At 43.1% G+C, this 19,296-nt stretch overlaps 1 protein-coding gene across 1 annotated transcript in view; it reads right to left on the bottom strand.

Moving 5' to 3' along the window:
* Window positions 1–19,296, bottom strand: part of LOC126236399 (cyclic nucleotide-gated cation channel subunit A) — a 587,655-nt gene that overhangs the window by 305,813 nt on the left and 262,546 nt on the right. The window contains exon 5 of the mRNA XM_049945692.1: window positions 1,409–1,567. Within this exon, the coding sequence (XP_049801649.1) occupies window positions 1,409–1,567 (159 nt within the window). The remainder of the gene's footprint in view (window positions 1–1,408; window positions 1,568–19,296) is intronic.

The following is a 19,296-nucleotide window of genomic DNA, read 5'->3' as shown; positions in this document are numbered from 1 at the left end:
CCCGGCATCATGGTGTGGGGAGCGATCTCCTACACTGGCCGTACACCACTGGTGATCGTCGAGGGGACACTGAATAGTGCACGGTACATCCAAACCGTCATCGAACCCATCGTTCTACCATTCCTAGACCGGCAAGGGAACTTGCTGTTCCAACAGGACAATGCACGTCCGCATGTATCCCGTGCCACCCAACGTGCTCTAGAAGGTGTAAGTCAACTACCCTGGCCAGCAAGATCTCCGGATCTGTCCCCCATTGAGCATGTTTGGGACTGGATGAAGCGTCGTCTCACGCGGTCTGCACGTCCAGCACGAACGCTGGTCCAACTGAGGCGCCAGGTGGAAATGGCATGGCAAGCCGTTCCACAGGACTACATCCAGCATCTCTACGATCGTCTCCATGGGAGAATAGCAGCCTGCATTGCTGCGAAAGGCGGATATACACTGTACTAGTGCCGACATTGTGCATGCTCTGTAGCCTGTGTCTATGTGCCTGTGGTTCTGTCAGTGTGATCATGTGATGTATCTGACCCCAGGAATGTGTCAATAAAGTTTCCCCTTCCTGGGACAATGAATTCACGGTGTTCTTATTTCAATTTCCAGGAGTGTATGATCATTCCACTTCAAATCGTTCTGCACGCATACTCCCAGATATTTTACAGAAGTAACTGCTACCAGTGTTTGTACGCTATGATATAATCATACAATAAAGGGTCCTTCTTTCTATGTACATACAGAGCACACGGCCGTTTAGAATTTTGATCATAATAACCATACATCAACACGATATCGACCTTTTACGCAATTGGTAAAAGGTCCATTTTAACACGGGTAATGTATCATGAAGCAAATACCGTCCGCACTGGCGGAATGTTACGTGATACCACGTACTTATACGTTTGTGACTATTACAGCGCCATCTATCACAAAGAGAAAAAAGTGGCCCAACTAAAGCATTCATATTTCTTTACGTACTACACGAATATGTAATAAAAATGGGGTTTCCTATTTAAAAAAACACAGTTGATATCCGTTTGACCTATGTCAGCGCCATCTAGCGGGCCAAGCATAGCGCCATCTGGTTTTCCCCTTCAAGCTAGACGAGTTTCGTTCTTTGTAGTTTTTCGTTTGATGCTTATTTCGTGAGATATTTTGCCCGGTGACTATCAATGGACCACCCTGTATATGACGAGGGTAGTCTTTTTTTTTTTTGCCGTAATCATGGCTCCCAAAACCCACTTACCAACACTGTACTAATCAATCTGAAGGCGTTTTGTACTATGCGAGACGCGCGTTATGAATAAATAAAATCAATGCTGCAACGAAGACTGTTGTTTTCACCACTAACTGCGTGTAGTCTACAGTCGGACAGTAGGGTAGAGGAGCGGGGTGCTGAGCTGCAGGTACGTACCCGGTAGTGGAAGGGCAGCGCCGGGTCGACGGCGAGCCGGTCTCCCCAGCAGAAGGGCCTGGGCTCCTGCTCGCTGTCGCCGGCGCCCGCGAACTTGGCCAGGAAGCCGTCCGCGCCGCCCGACAGCGGGTCGCCGCCCGCCGCGCGCCGCCACCGCCTCTGCAACACGCCGCGCACGCAGTTCCAGTACATGCCACAGCTCGTACACGCTACAGGCTGGAAACTAACGCTTACTGACAGGGTAACGTCATCGACAGACACCGACATCAGACGTCATTGCATTCTTCACATACGATTTCACCATTTACCCAGCGAACCTGAAACGGACCATTTTTTTTTTTTTATAATTTAGCCAGCCCAATTCTTTAAAAAGTACATGTTTTATACGGAGTATCAGACGGCCACTGGCGTAACTGAATCAGCAAACGGTGGTGATAAACGTACACTCGCTGATGTAATCGATTATCATCAACAGAATATTTTAATATTTTTACACTTCCTATCTGAAACAGATAGTAGAATTCCTCTCACAACTGCGAAGTATACAGCTTTTCTTATTTTAGGTTCTGCGGTCAAACATTACTTGAAATTATGTAAGAGTTTAACATCTCTGAGACAGGTTGAATCACCCTTTCCGTCGTATCCCCGTCATCACTACTTCTGGTCGTTGGCGACCTGTCATTCAAAAAAATGTGTGTGAAATCTTACGGGAGCTAACTGCTAAGGTCATCAGTCCCCAAGCTTACACACTACTTAACCTAAATTATCCTAAGGACAAACACACACACCCATGCCCGAGGGAGGACTCGAACCTCCGCCGGGACCAGCCGCACAGTCCAGGACTGCAGCGCCATAGACCGCTCGGCTAATCCCGCGCGGCCCTGTCATTCAGTCAAGATGGTTACTCAGTAATGAAACAAAGCAGTAGGCTCTGCCAGAAATATCGACTGTTAGACAATGTGTCTGATGGTGTATTTTAATACGACAGTATGACATCGTAGGCAATTTATAACACTTAAAACACTTGACAATGGCACTTTGAAGCCGAAATCATGATTGTGTGAGTGCAAATGGTACACTGTAAATAACACTGTAAACAAACAACACTCTAATGGCGGTACTGACTTTAAAGGAAGCAGAGACTGTTCAGAGTTTCAAAGGGAGCATTAGGCAATCATTAGCCAAAAAAAGGTAAGGAGGACAATAAAAAACGAATGGGTACACTTTAGAGACGAAATTGTTAAGATAGTGGATGATAAAATACGCAAGAAAGACAATATCCAGTACAACCCTCGGATTACCCACGAGGTACTGAATCTAATTGACGAGAGAAGGAAATATAAAGATACAGCAAATGGAGCGCGTAAAGGGAATACAAACATCTAAAAACCAAGACTGACAAAAAGGGCAAATTGGCAGAGCACAGTGGAGAGATAAGACACGCAACGCATGAATAAGTAGTGAACAGGAAGACATGCCTGTAGGAAAATTTAAGATGATGATGATGATGATGCTTTGTTTGTGGGGCGCTCAATGCGCGGTCGTCAGCACCCGTACAAAGTCCCAATTTTTTCACAGTCCAGTTTTTTTCACAGTGTAATGTATCCACTGTCACGAATGATAATGATGATGATGATGATAATGAAATGATGAGGACGACACAAACACCCAGTCCCCGGGCAGAGAAAAATACCAAACCCGGTCGGGAATCGACCCCGCGACCCCGTGATCCAGAGGTAGCAAAAATAGCCCCTAGACCACGAGCTGCAGACATAATTTGAAAGACCTTCAGAGAAAAGCCAAGCACCTTCATCACTGTTAACAACTCAGAAGGCAACCACGTACTTGACAAGGAAGAGGGCAGGAATAAGATGCGGTACATATGGGAGACGTTCAAAAACTAACGTAACACATTATTTTTCTCGACCAGTTTCTGCTGAAAAACAGTTGGAATTTGTTGTGGGACAGGCCCTAGAGTTTTATGAAGTTCCGACAGCTAGAAGTGCTATACGTAGCCTTCAAAATTGCATCTGTAACTGAGGTGCGTTCCAAGCAGAGGGCTCTCATTGAGTTTCTTTCGGCGGAATACCAGAGAACCAGAGATATTCATAGCGGCTTGCAGAATATCTACGGGCATCTGACACTGAACAAAAGAACGGTGAGTAGTTCGGCGATGTGTGTGTCATCATCGCAACAAGGTCGCACAAACCTGTCCGATTCCTCATGTGCTGGCCGACCGCAAGCAACTATGCCTCATGCAATACTAGAACATGCGAACATTATCATTCGAGGTGATCGACGGATGCAAACGAACACCTCGCTGCACAACTGGACATCTCTATTGCTAGTGCTGACACACTTGTCCGCTAGCTGGGTTCCTCGCCGCCTAATACAAGACCATGAAGAGCAACGAAAGACCAACAATGTAGAGTTGGTTGCGCGTTACGAGGTTGATGGTGTTAATTTTTTGTCGAACGTCGTCACAGGCGATGAAACATAGATTCATCGTTTCGAACCGGGAAGAAAATGGAAATCCGCGTGGCATCACACCACCTCTCCCCTGAAGAAATTCTGAAAGTAGCAAGCGTAAAATACGTTGAGGGAAAAATTATCTACACGTTGTACAGAAATCAGCCTGAATTTATGTAAATCCAATGTCATGAAAGGGGAGCAGTAGTTGATCAGGGAATGAGAGTTGTAGAATATTGCCTATGTCACCCAGCCTGTACTTTGAAAATGATACCACAGGGAAACCAAGGAGAAATTTGTACATGGAATTAAAGTTCAGGGTGAATAAATAAAAACTTGAAGGTTTGTCGATGGCATAGTAATTCTGTCACAGACGGTAAAGGACTTGAAAGAGCAATTACCGGAATGGGCAGTGTCTCGAGAAGAGGTTATAAGATGAGTATCAAGTAAAACAAGGTGATGGAATACAGTCGAATTAAATTAGGGTATGCTGAGGGGATTAGATTATGAAATGGGTGTAAGGAGCGTGTCAGAACTCTACATTACACTGAAAACAGTATAGCGAACTTAACACTATTCTTTGTATTGTGTAAGCAATCAGATATCGATAGTAACAATCTGAGCGCGAAATATGGGAGCGCGATTCTAAGCATTGTTGTGAGACGAAGTATGTCCGCGAGAGTGGAAGTAGTAGTGTCGGTCGAGAAGAGCACGGAGACAGAAGACGTGTCACGCTGCCCTCACGTCGGTGATGGCAGGTCTTACCAAACTCCAGGTCTCATTTCATTTATATAGCCAGAGGAGATTTAGATGGCTTAACTACGCTTGGGAATTCAAGGTAAAATTCGCAAGCATAGTACAAAACCAATTGCAGTGTTAGGCTCGTGATTGCTAGTCCGAGTTTGCAATATACCATGTTTGCTTGTCAGTTAAAAGAAGCCTCGTTATCCTCCAAATAATAATAATTATTCTCCACATCTAATTAATAAATATGCTGTGGTTATTAAATGTTAATGTAACTTTGAAACTGAAATAACTTGTTAATCCGGCATTCAGCCATTATTGATACCTATGTCATTGTAATTGTCATTGTCTGTTATTGGTTATGGGTTATGATGATTCTGAAGTTTTAAACAGACTTAATCTATGAAATCGCTTCTCACAAGTTGTTTAGTAGTTAACAGGACCCAAGCAATTTTCTTTTTATCAAATTCATTCTTAATAACAATAAGCTTTAGTAACTGCTGCTGCATGCTGCTACGAATTGCTGTAAATCATATGGAAAAAAGTAGTCATCGAAAGAGGTGAGTGCAAAACTTAGGGCCAGAACAGAGACACTGACACACCACAACATGTCATGTACTCTAATCCAGTAAATTTCGTTGCAAAACTCAGATTCTGTATCACTTGTAAATTCTTGTTCAAAAACGGAGTCAGATAGCTTTGGTATTCATTGTTGCAGATTCATTTGTTCCTGTAGTTTTTAATATTCAAATACGCAGTCAGACAGCTTATCCAAATGTAAGTTTTAAGTTTTTCATGTAACGATCTGTTGAGGGTTTAAAGGACTGACACTCATACAACACGCACACAGTGTTAAGCGGGTTAGGTTCCTTTTACTGACATCTCAGGTTGCTTATCGAGTCCATTTTCAGTGACGAACATAGGCATATTCATTGTAGCTTGTAACATTATGTGATTGCCTTATCATTTTAAATCATTCACTAATCGAGCAGTCGCTCGGCAACAGCTACAGTTAGCAAATAATGTTGCGAGAATGTAAAAGGTGAACGACCTGTGACGTAACTTGTTTATTGTCGAAGCGCCGTCAGGGATGCTGTGAGTTATTGACTTTGAAAACCGCGGCGCGAAAAACGGACAGAAGAAGAACACTTTTTTACACATTTTTTTTTATGTACGAGATATTCTCGATGAACAGTTACTCATTCTTCTCTTGTCTCCTGTAACTTGTGTCGGACGCGCATGTCTTGCCGCCGTATTATTATCGTTAAAATTAATATTGTTCTAGTGTAAAGTAAATGTGTAATACTAAAAGTGCCTAGCAGTAGATTTATTGTGCGACGTGTATGTGAAAACGTCAAAGGAATTGTTTTCATTACGAGAAGTGCCAGTCAAAACGGCATCCATGTTAAATCCTTCATTGCAGTGTAAGTTCGTCTATTAATTGCCATAAATTCAGAGTTAATTGGAACTGGTGTATGGACTATTCATTTAATATAGAATCTATGTCTCACTTCTTCATGAAATTATTTAATTTTCTCTATGTTTCTGCCAAGTAGAGTGTTCACAGTCACGAATTCTTTCGTCGAAATCGGACGGAAGTTGCATGCGGTGAAATATTTTCTCCGCGCCATATTCTACAGGTAAATGAATGATAAACTACGGTCCCTTAGGAAATTCATGTTGAGCTATTCAAAATAATTACATTTTGAATAGGCATTTACTCTCTTCCGCAATGCAACTTCCGACTGATCAGACGATCCAACAAGAAATAGCCGCACACGGTCGGCGTTCGCAAATATGTTTCCACCGCTGATTATAGCTATATGTTACAGCACAAAAGTAACATATTGTTATAATTAGCGGCTACGAACGGGGACATTTATAACTGTATGTTTATGTATACACACTACGTACACATATCGTTATAAGCTACGTTACATGGGACACTGAAAGTAGCAGGCGATATTTGCTATTTAGGCAGCAAAAAACTGATCAAGTCCGTAGCAGAGAGGATATACAACGCAGACTGCCTGTAGCAAGAAAAGAATTTATGAAAAAAAGCAATTTGTTGACATCGAACATAAATTTAAGAGTTAGTGAGTCCTTTCCAAAGTTGTTTGTACGGAGTGTAGCCTTGAAGGAAAATGATGTGTGGACAATAAACAGTTCAAATAAGTAAGAGAACAGAATCTTTTGAGATGTTGTGTTACAGAAAAATGTTTAAGACTGTGTGGGTAAATCTAACAAGTAATGAGGAGGTGCTGAAACAAATACGGAAAAAAAGGAATTTGTGGTTCATCTTCATCAAAAGAAGGATCGCTTCACGGCATCAAGGAATCGTAAAGTCGGCAGTGGATGTAAACGGAGACGCAGGCTTGAATACAGTAAACAGTTCGAAATGGGTGTAGTTTATGGTAGTTGCCGGCCGAAGTGGCCGTGCGGTTAAAGGCGCTGCAGTCTGGAACCGCAAGACCGCTACGGTCGCAGGTTCGAATCCTGCCTCGGGCATGGATGTTTGTGATGTCCTTAGGTTAGTTAGGTTTAACTAGTTCTAAGTTCTAGGGGACTAATGACCTCGGCAGTTGAGTCCCATAGTGCTCAGAGCCATTTGAACCATTTTTTTTATGGTAGTTATTCGGTGATGAAGAGGCTTTCACAGGATAAGTTTTGGTGGAGAACTGCATCAAAACAGTTTTTGAGAAAAATTTCTTCGTGTTTTTTATTAGTGCTATCGGCTCAAAAGAAACAGAGTTGGATGCCTGGGAAACGGGGAGGGGGGACTTTACATTAATAGCATTTGCGTGTCAAGAGGCTGAGACGTATTGACGTACAGTTCCTGATGAATAAGCTGGAATGTTTTATGGAGTGAGGGCACGTGAATCTACTGATAGTAATTTGTACGTTGGGTGAGCACAGTAAACTACTTGGGAAATGGTTCAAATGGTTCTGAGCACTATGAGACTTAACATCTGAGGTCATCAGTTCCCTACAACTTAGAACTACTTAAACTTAACTAATCTAAGGACATCACACACATCCATGCCCGAGGCAGGATTCGAACCTGCGACCGTAGCGGTCGCGCGGTTCCAGACTGAAGTACCTAGAACCGCTCGGCCACATCGTCCGGCGAACTACTTGTGAGAGGTGTGGAGGTGAGAATATTTGAATATTTGATAGCTTTAGTTCACGCTGTCTACAATCATTTCCGTGAATATTCATAACAACAAGAATAGAACATCGCGCTGCATAATCACTCATTACGGAAGCCACACGACTCAGAGACACAATCTACAAACTGCGATAGGGTATGCGGAGAGATTCAGCATCAATAACTTCAGTATGTGGTACGAACATCCATGACACTGAGTCGCAACGTATGGACTGGAATTAACGACTAACCAAAATGTCACATCTTACGTGCATCGTCATTTGGCGACAAGCCGTTCTTCTTGACATTATTTTCAAAATCGAACGTGCGATGTTTTTCGGGGAAGTATAATACCACTTTGTTTTTGGTACACTTCCCATCGGTCGGGAAATGACGTAGAGATTTGTATTCAAATACGGGATGTTGGCGTTGAGGAGCTGCCCGCCCACGGGCTTTCATTGAAGCGCTGCTGGTGTGAGTGTTGGAGACGCGCACGGTGGGTGGTGGCAATGAGGTGTCCTTGGACGGCCCGGCTGGTAATTGCGCGACGCGCCCTTCTTAAAGAGTGTCCGTGCCGCGAATACTGGCAGGCGCCCAGCCGTGGAGCCTAGGGGCGGGGAGGGGAGGGGATTGTACGGAGCCCTGCTGCTCGCTGCCTGGCCAGCTGCTGGCGGCGCCTGCCACCGCAAGGTTTGAGCTAATGAGCACTCACAAACGTGTTGCAACTGCTGTCGTCACAGATCCTGCGTCCAGAAAGGAGCCCGTTGTGGCGGTAACCACAATTATGGCAGAACACGATACACTAGAGGGAGGCAGATGATACTCTCCGTCAGCAAACCATAGCAACTTCGTTAGAGAACACGTTACTGCAAAAAGAAAGGAACGGAACCTGAAACTATAGCCTCCCATCGATTTAGATACAGTCAGAGAAGGACTAGTTCAGATGGACGAGGACAAGAAAGGAAATATAACTCTTTTTGGTAGGTACTACGTCAGGTTTTGCATAAAGTTATTCCCTGTCAAAGCTACAAAAGTCACGAAATGGGTAGTGTGCGCGGTAAGGAAACAAGTCTACGTCCGTTGGGTGATGTGAAGTGAAGGATGTAAAGTGTTAGCTGTACTGTCAGAGTTTACAGTAATAATAATAATAATAATAATAATAATAATAATAATTAATAATAATAATAATACATGATGTATTCTGGATGCAACAGCGAGTTTTCCAAAAGCAGTAGTTGCAACGTAATCTCAAACGAATGTGGACTTCTTGGACCGCTACACAACGGAAGTCATTTTCTTACAAACTTGCAACAGTATAAGAATAACAAAAAAAGGCTAGATGTGCCTCGCAACTAACAGGATTAATTTCACATTTATACATTACTGTTCGAAACTGGTACTACAACGGATTGTCATATCTAGTCAGTGATTTAATATGCCATTTATCAGTATACAGAGGGCTCCAAAAAATGTATCCACTGTTAAAAGTCCATAACTGACAAACTAATTGACGGAGTTGCCTCATTTTTGGTGAAAGTGTAGCTTAAAGTCCAACTTAAATATATCACTGTAGGTGTTCGAAATGGTCACCATTAACATCCACACAGATACGGTGCCGCCGAACTGTAGCACGAATATTTGCACATGAATGTACGATGGATTCTCGAAGTTCATCCAATGTGCGTGACTTTTGTCGATAAACGACGTCCTTTAGTATTCCCCACAGGTAAAAGTCCAGAGGAGTTAGGTCTGGGGAACGTGGTGGATACTCCACACTTCCACCAAAAATGAGACAACTCCGTCAATTAGCTTGCAAGTTATGGACTTTTAAACAGTGGATACATTTTTTGGACCCCTCTGAATGTGTGCAAAAAGTACTGAAGCTGATAGTGATGCTGGTCTGCCCGGATGATAAGTATTCATTTTCCTATACGACGGGATGTCATTACACATTGCAAGTGTCTCACATAGCCTGATAGTCTTTTCAAGACGCAGGTCTGTAGCAGTTAAGGAGAATGTCGGGGTTTTTTACTGGCAACCATTTATGTATCGTAACCATCACAGAAAGGGATTCATACGATTCATGAGCGTGTGGACCAGACAATGTATTGTCCAGATATGTAAATTCAGAACTCACTGGGAAACTGTGGTTTCCAGCTGCTCAAGCCATACGGTTTTGGAGAGAATAGTACATCGATCCTCATCTTTACTTCGTATGAGTCAGTTAAGTGAAGTAAACTCTTCGTCATAATGTTCATGGTGAACGGTTACTCAAGATGCAGCTAATAAATTATTTACGCAAGGAAAGGACCAGTGGGCCTGCAGGATTGGCCGAGCGGTTCTACGCGCCTCGGACATGGATGTGTGTGATGTCCTTAGGTTAGTTAGGTTTAAGTAGTTCTAAGTTCTAGGGGACTGATGACCTCAGATGTTAAGTCCCATAGTGCTCAGAGCCATTTGAACCAATTTTTGAAAGGACCAGTGGTTCACATATTACAAGAATTCAACAATGCCGGAGAGGATATATAGATTCAATATGGAACAAAGAATACGCAAGTGACCCAGTGGAAAACTGAAAGTCTAATTTGACTCCCACTTTTGAGTGCAGGCCAATGTGAAAGTAAAAAAGTGTAAAGTAACACGGACACGCGAAGTCAAAAGGAAAAAAGCTACTTCTGTCTGAATACTCGGTGTTATTCATCACTGAGTTAAGTGATGTATTTCTGTTCTGTTAAATTATCGAAGTGGCAAATTTAATTTCAATTAAAACACTCTCTCAGAAAACGCGTTATTGTGATTACCAAACATGTTGTTTTACCTCTGTTCATGATACTAGTAAGAATTTGCCAAACGTAGATACAACTGTATATCTATTAATTACAATTAACGAGAAAAGAGCAATACATGTATATTACTAATACTGTTAATAATGTTTTTATAATAAGCATTTAGTGCTAACACTAATAAGTTATATCAAACCAAGCAGTTAAGTGTCTTTATTATCATTAAAAGAGAATTAAAAAAGAGCATTTGGTACTTATTTCCAAAAACATAACAAACTGACTATGTGACTGAACAATTAACTAATGCAACTACGATACCACAAATGCGATTAGAACTATTGTTTTTCCCCTAGTATCAATTACCGAACTATCAGATTAATAAGTCACGGCTGCAAAATAGTTACGCGAATTCTTTATAGAAGAATCGAAAAACTGGTAGAAGTTGACCTCGGGGAAGATCAGTTTGGATTCCGTAGAAATGCTGGAACACGTGAGGCAATACTGACCTTACGCCTCATCTTAGAAGAAAGATTAAGGAAAGGCAAAACTACGTTTCTAGCATTTGTAGACTTAGAGAAAGCTTTTGACAATGTTGACTGGAAGACTCTCCTTCAAATTCTGAAGGTGGCAGGGGTAAAACATACGGAGCGAAAGGCTATTTACAATTTGTACAGAAACCAGATGGCAGCTATAAGAGTCGAGGGAGATGAAAGGGAAGCAGGTTAGGTTTAAGTAGTTCTAAGTTCTAGGGGACTGATGACCTCAGATATTAAGTCCCATAGTGCTCAGAGCAATTTGAACCCATTTTTGATGTTTTAAGTAACATCTTGGATCCCACTGTTGAAGAGCAATTCGGGGATGGCGATTGCATCTTTCAATACGATCGAGCACCTGTTCACAATGCATGACCTGTGGCGGAATGGTCACACGACACTAACATCCCTGTAAAGGATTGGCCTGCACAGAGTCCTGACCTGAATCCTATAGCACAACTTTGGGATGTTTTGGAACGCCAACTCCGTGTCAGGCCTCAGCTCTCCTCAGCGCAGCACTCTCAGCGCAGTGGTTGGGAAGGGAGTGAGACAGGGTTTTAGCCTAGCCCCAATGTTATTCAATCTGTATATTGAGCAAGCAGTAAAGGAAACAAAAGAAAAATTCAGTGTAGGTATTAAAATCCATGGAGAAGAAATAAAAACTTTAAGGTTCACTGATGACATTGTAGTTCTGTCAGAGACAGCAAAGGACTTGGAAGAGCAGTTGAACGGAATGGACAGTGTCTTGAAAGGAGGTTATAAGATGAACATCAACAAAAGCAAAACGAGTATCATGGAATGTAGTCGAATGAAGTCGGGTGATGCTGAGGGAATTAGATTAGGAAATGAGACACTTAAAGTAGTAAAGAAGTTTTGCTATTTGGGGAGCAAAATAACTGATGATGGTCGAAGTAGAGAGGATATAAAATGTAGACTGGCAATGACAAGGAAAGCGTTTCTGAAGAACAGGAATTTGTTAACATCGAGTATAGATTTAAGTGTCAGGAAGTCGTTTCTGAAAGTATTTTTATGGAGTGTAGCCATGTATGGAAGTGAAGCTGTGGGCGATAAATAGTTTAGACAAGAATAGAATAGAAGCTTACGAAATGTGGTGCTACAGAAGAATGCTGAACATTAGGTGGGTAGATCACATTACCTAATGAGGAGGTATTGAACAGACTTAGGGAGAAGAGAAATTTGTGGCACAACTTGACTAGAAGAAGGGATCGCTTGGTAGGACATATTCTGAGGCATCAAGGGATCACCAATTTAGTATTATTGCAGGGCAGCGTTTAGGATAAAAATCGTAGAGGGAGACCAAGAGAGAATACACTAAACAGATTCAGAAGGATGTAGGTTGCAGTAGGTACTGAGAGATGAAGAAGCTTACACAGGATAGAGTAGCATGGAGAGCTCCATCAAACCAGTCTCAGGACTGAAGACCACAACAACAATCAAGCAAACTTACTGTGTATAACAGTCCATGCATGACCAAATACAATATTGTGTCCGTTTACTATAGTTCAACAGAAAACTAATGTAACGGCTGTATACATATGGAATGAGTTCCCATAAAAGTCTTCTGGGTTTATGGAACAAGGCGTGTTGTAAAATGAAGTTTCGGCCACTATTATAAGTGCTCTTTATCAGGATATACCACATACCACTGGATCAGCGCATGAGCTGTTTCTCTTTCTAGGACGTTATGAGGTCAGCTGTGAATGCGAAATAAGTACTCATCGGAGAGATGAGGCGCACTAGCGATGCACGATTAACGCAGCACGAATGCTACACACTGTTCGGACAGCATAATGAAACGGCGGCCTAAATAAATGCAGGAAGTCCCATTGTTCTATGAAACTCGTGTACTTGCTGGGCAGCTATTTATCTCCAAAACGAAGATTCAAGGGGTGATGGAAATAAGTAACAAGGGGAAGACCTCAGACACGGCAAACCGATTGGGCTCATATTAGGCAGTTCGCTTGTACAAAACCTAAAACGGAAGATTCTATGATATTTTGGCTCAACAACACCCCACTTCTGAGAAAACTGCCGCTGAAGTTCATGACGCGCAATCGACTCAAAATTGACGAAATCATAGGAAACTAAAACTTGAGCATTTTTCATTAACGTTTATGGTGCCCACAAACGCATATTTTCCTATAAATCGAAGAAAGAAACTGCTCCTTATGTACCCATAGAGTGAGAACTTTCTTAACGAAAACGCCGCTGTTGTAACGATCGAGGTGTCTGGCTGCGGAGCGGTGAGGCCGTGTTCGATTCCCAGTTGCAGTCGACAGTTTTTTTATATTCGTATTTTTTAACTCAGAAACTGGTAGGCATAGGAGGGTTAATAAGTTAAGTAAAGCAATATGGAATAATAACGTGATAAGCAAATAAATTTCTCAAGCGACTTGGGTTAGTAAATACTTAAAACTTTAATCCTGGCTGTTTTACAATGGCTCTTTCACCCAATCTGTTAAATGTCTTCAATTTTCTTCGAACAACTAGATGGGTGGTACTTGTCAAACATTAGAAGCAAACATATTCGCGGTACCAAGAACATCTAACGATTGCAGTCTTCGCAGAATTTCATCCATTCCACCGAAAACTCGGAGGGGGGGGGGGGGGGGGAACCAACTCAGTTACAATTTAAAAATGTTCCTTTTTCGGAAATTAATTTTGATTCATACCACGCACGCATGCTACCTAAAAAATCGGCGCTAGAAATTAATCATGAATTATGCTGTGAATCACTATTGCATCTGCTCGGTTGTCCATTCCCACTGGGTTTCCTGTAATAGACTGTAATTTTGAAGCCTCTAAATAAAGTTTTTTATTTGGTGATAAAAATACTCCTCTTCGAAGCGATTTTACTCGGAACTGTTATCATACAACGATGCTTAGAATTTAATTCGTTACTAATCCAAATCTTTTGAGAAATTTTCTTGTCTGATTTGTAATTATTCCTTGTTGATTTTATTATCTCCTATTCCTAACGTTTATTTGCAGAAAAGAATTCAAATGAAAAAACTTGCAGAATGCAACCGGGAATCGAACACACGTTTGCTGCTTCCAAGCCAGTGCCTTGGTCGCTACACTAGCGGCGCTTTAGTTTGAGGGCGCGTACTTTATGTGTCCATAAGCGGAAGTCGAAAACGTTTGTATCGTCGATATTATGAAAATAGGCGTTTGCGGGTCCCATACATATTGATTAAATATCACAAATTTCAATGAAGTATCGATCCCGTCGATTCTGTGTCGATCGCGCGTCATGGGCTTTAGGAGAAGTTTTCGCAAAAACGGGGGGAAGGGGAGGTTGGGCCAAAATATATTTTAGTCTTTCATTATATGTTGTACAAAAGTGATTTGCCAAATATGAGCCAAACCGGTTGGCCGCATCTGAGACCTTCTCTTGTAAACGGATAGGCAACGTATACCGCGATGTCTGATACAATCAGAAGACAGAATCGTATCTGCTGTCCGGCCGGTGTGGCCGTGCGGTTCTAGGCGCTTCAGTCTGGAGCCGCGTGACCACTACGGTCGCAGGTTCGAATCCTGCCTCGGGTATGGATGTGTGTGATGTCCTTAGGTTAGTTAGGTTTAAGTAGTTCTAAGTTCTAGGGGACTGATGACCACTGCAGTTAAGTCCCATAGTGCTCAGAGCCATTTGAACCATTTTTTTTTTCGCATCTGCTGTCTGCAGCAGCCGTTCTATGAGCTGCCGCATAGACAACGCCTAAAACAATAAACACTGCCGCCGAAGGACCCACCACCAGGCATCGTGCAACCAGCACCATATCACCAAAACAGTCACTGTCATGTCTGACAATGTCGCTCATCTTGATACTTTTTCAAGTGTCTGACAGCTTCTCTCTCTCTCTCCTAAAAACTTATTTCGGCGTCAGTTACTCACCAAGCTTTCGTTACGACTTTTTCACACAGTGTTCAGCTGCAGATACAATGTTCAGGGGCTCTTTCACCACTTCAGGAACATGTATCATTAACCCACCTAATTTTGTTGTTGTTGAAGCAGGTTGGATTTCCATTGGGTCTTGTAAAATAGCAGATTTTGATATATTTAGATAGCTAACCTCTAGCGCTGTTTCTTGATTGGGAACTAGTTAGGGGCCAATCTGAAACCTCCTGGAAGATTAAAAGTGTGTGCCGGACCGGGACTTCTGCTTCTTACGACCAAGTGCACCACCCACTGAGTTTTCCAAGCGCCACTCGTAGCTCCCGGGCCGGCACACTGTTAGGACGTTTCTAATCAGCGCTCACTCCATGCAGAGTGAAAATTCATTCCGGAAGACAGGCGCATTTTGACCAGTCTTGCAGGAATCGTTTTTTATGTTGACTTCACTTCGTTGGATGTACTTCAAATCTTTACATCTTACCACCTACACACATTCACCACCTTTATACATTAACCTTTAAATTTTCACCACATTTACATGATTAAACCTTTACTACTTTTATACTTCTAGAAATTTACGAACTGCATACCTATAGACTTTTACCATCTTTATATATTTTCACAATTAGATTCTTACATCCTTACCACCATTATACCCCTGCAGCCCTACCACCTTTATACTATAACAATTTTATCAACTTTTACCTTTCAGTTATCTTCGGGCCAACATCATAGGAAAAGAATTTGTTCTTCCATAAAGTTTTTATATTTAAACGCCAGCACACGAAATTTAATGACTTTTTTCTGTACATTTTACGCAACATAAGGTTCAAAAGAAAAAAAAAAGGTGTTTTGCCCTTTATAATCGCTTAGTCTGTTACATTTTTGCCCCTTGAGTGTTTGGTCCAGGTTTATAAAAATTCCCGACATGCAGTAAAATTATATTTCTAAGTGTTTGAGACATATGCATAGTGTCTATTGCGATAGCAATGCTGGTTTTTGTTTGCTTATTATTAAAATGTGAGGCGCTAGATAACAACGCAGGTCTCTTATTACGTTGCACTTATCAAAAGATTATCGCTACTAGTAGGGTTTCAAGTACTTGACTAGGACGCAGTAGATTTATGTACCGTAGTAATTTTTGTTCGGCTGTCATGATGAAATGATTGCTTTCTGGTGTGCATCTGGAAGATTTAATGAATGCATCTGACAACGGAGACAATATTTGTGAAGAAGTAAATAATAGCAGTGCTGACAAGCATTCATACTACACCTGAATCAAGCGACACTTCAGAAACTGATATCTCACATGGAAATGTGGAAGCGGTGGAAGCGGTTTAGTCAAAAGACTGGCTTCACGAATGTGACATTCAGTTCTACAGTTTCTTTTTTTTCAGTTACAATCCACCTCAATGACCGTCTTTAATGATCACACAACACGCACTATCGTCCGTGTTGGCCGGCCGTTGTGGCCGTGCGGTTCTAGGCGCTTCAGTCTGGAAAACATTGACGAAAAATGGTTCAAATGGCTCTGAGCACTATGGGACTTAACATCTATGGTCATCGGTCCCCTAGAACTGAGAACTACTTAAGCCTAACTAACCTAAGGACATCACACACATCCATGCCCGAGGCAGGATTCGAACCTGCGACCGTAGCGGTCGCGCGGTTCCAGACTGCAGCGCCTAGAACTGCTCGGCCACTCCGGCCGGCCCCGAGGCAGGACTCGAACCTGCGACCGTAGCGGTGACGTTTTTCCGCTTGCTCTGTTAGCGGTGTAAATCTTCGATACGGTGCCTCTTGAAACAGCAAACATTTCCGCTAACTTGGTAGGGCAAGTACTCGCCATATAAGCGCCGAAAATTTGCCCACGTTCGAATTCACTTAACTTCAAGATAACGCACTCACAACCGCACAAAACACTGCTGTAACCGCGACTGACACTTGCAACGTACTGGGGACAGGTGCCACTCGTGGCAAAATAAAACAGCACAACCTGCAGGTTTGCCTAGGATCTGCATTTATGCTCAAGCGTGTATTTCTCGCAGTGTTTCCACATTTTTGTCCAACTCCTGTAAAATCCTCTTTTCATGCTCTTGTGAACGATAATATTCAGACCGTGGTGATGAATTTGGAAAGCCGGCCGGGGTGGCCGTGCGGTTCTAGGCGCTACAGTCTGGAACCGCGTGACCGCTACGGTCGCAGGTTCGAATCCTGCCTCGGGCATGGATGTGTTTGATGTCCTTAGGTTGGTTAGGTTTATGTAGTTCTAAGTTCTAGAAGACTGATGACCTCAGAAGTTAAAACCCATAGCGCTCAGAGCCATTTGAACCATTTTTTGAATTTGGAAATTTGTGGTAAGGTCTTATGCGGCCTAACTGTTGAGGTCATCAGTACCTAAGCTTACCCACTACTTAAGCTAACTTAAACTGACTTACGCTAAGGACAAACACACACCCATGCCCGAGAGAGGACTCGAACCTCCGACGAGGGGAGCTGCGCGGACCGTGACAAGGCGCCCTAGACCGCGCGGCTACCCTGCGCGGCGTTGTGGTGACTAATACTGCGGATGAAGAAGTGGAAGTAAGAAATAGCCAAGTGAAATGTCTGCATAAGGCTCCTGGTAATAACTGGCAGAAAGGATTGATTCTTCGAACAGTACTGTGCAGCGTTCGCAACTCGCAGAGAAGAGGTCAACCGACGACCTCGCGAGTGTAGGAGACAAGTCTTCGCCCACTGTGGCGGAAGAGGGATTTCAGAGCGTATTTATGAGCACGTGCTCTGTTGTCGGAGGTGTCATATCAGATCTTGGTTCCAGTAGCTGGCTGGAGGTAATATCGGTTAAAAGCTACGAAGTTGCCGAGATGTAAATCACGCTAATAAATTCAAGTTATTTCTGTGGAAATGTGAAGTATTGTGGTTTTTGCGTGTGACTTTCTCCGTCTTGACTTTAGAGAGTTACACTGCTTTATTCTTGTGGAAGTCACTCGCGGAACTTGCTAGAAACCAGATAGAGGCGGACCAGGAATTGTAAGCAGTGAACGTGTTTCAATGGAGTGGTCGCAGCTCATCTCTCAGTTTTCCTGATACTAGTTTCACAGCTACAAGGTATTCTAGCGGGGCACAATGAGGCTGTCGAGCCTTACAATGAGGTGACAAAGGTTATGGGATGGCGATATACACATACACTATGTGATCAAAAGTATCCGGACACCCCGAAAAACATACGTTTTTCATATTAGGTGCAATGTGCTGCCACCTACTGCTAGGTACTTCACATCAGCGACCGCAGTAGTCATTAAAGGTCGTGAGAGAGCAGAATGGGGTGCTCCGCGGAACTCACGGACTTCGAACGCGGTCAGGACATTGGGTGTCACTTGTGTCATACATCTGTGTGCGAGATTTACACACTCCTAAACATCCCTAGTTCGACTGTTTCCGATATGATAGTGAAGTGGAAACGTGAAGGGACACATACAGCACAAAAGCGTACAGGCCGACCTCGTCTGCTGACTGACAGATACCGCCGACATTTGAAGAGGGTCGTAACGTGTAACAGACAGACATCTATCCAGATCATCACACAGGAATTCCAACTGCATAAGGATTAACTCCAAGTATTATGACAATTAGGCGGGAGGTGAGAAAACTTGGATTTCATGGTCGAGCGACTGCTCACAAGCCGCACATCACGCCAGTAAACGCCAAACGACGCCTCGCTTGGTGTAAGGAGCGGAAACATTTGACGATTGAACAGTGGAAAGTCGTTGTGTGGAGTGACGAATCACGGTACACAATGTGGCGATCCGATGGCGGAGTGTGGATATGGCGAATTCCCGGTGAACGCCATCTGCCAGCGTGTGTAGTGCCAACAGTAAAGTTCGGAGGCGGTGGTGCTATGGTGTGGTCGTGTTTTTCATGAAGGGGGCTTGCACCCCTTGTTGTTTTGCGTGGCACTATCACAGCACAGGCCTACAGTGATGTTTTAAGCCGGCCGTTGTGAACGAGCGGTTCTAGGCGCTTCAGTCTGGAACCGCGCGACCGCTACGGTCGCAGGTTCGAATCCTGCCTCGGGCATGGATGTGTGTGATGTCCTTAGGTTAGTTAGGTTTAAGTAGTTCTAAGTTCTAGGGGACTTATGACCTCAGCAGTTGAGTCCCATAGTGCTCAGAGCCATTTGAACCATTTTCTAAGAAACCAAATTGCCCAGGTCATCGGTCCCTAGACATACACACTCTTTAAACTAACTTACGCTAAAGACGACACACACACACCCATGCCCGAGGGAGGACTCG

The sequence above is a fragment of the Schistocerca nitens genome, chromosome 1, assembly GCF_023898315.1.
Source record: "Schistocerca nitens isolate TAMUIC-IGC-003100 chromosome 1, iqSchNite1.1, whole genome shotgun sequence".
NCBI lineage: Eukaryota > Metazoa > Arthropoda > Insecta > Orthoptera > Acrididae > Schistocerca > Schistocerca nitens.
This window is presented reverse-complemented; position numbering and strand designations above follow the sequence as displayed.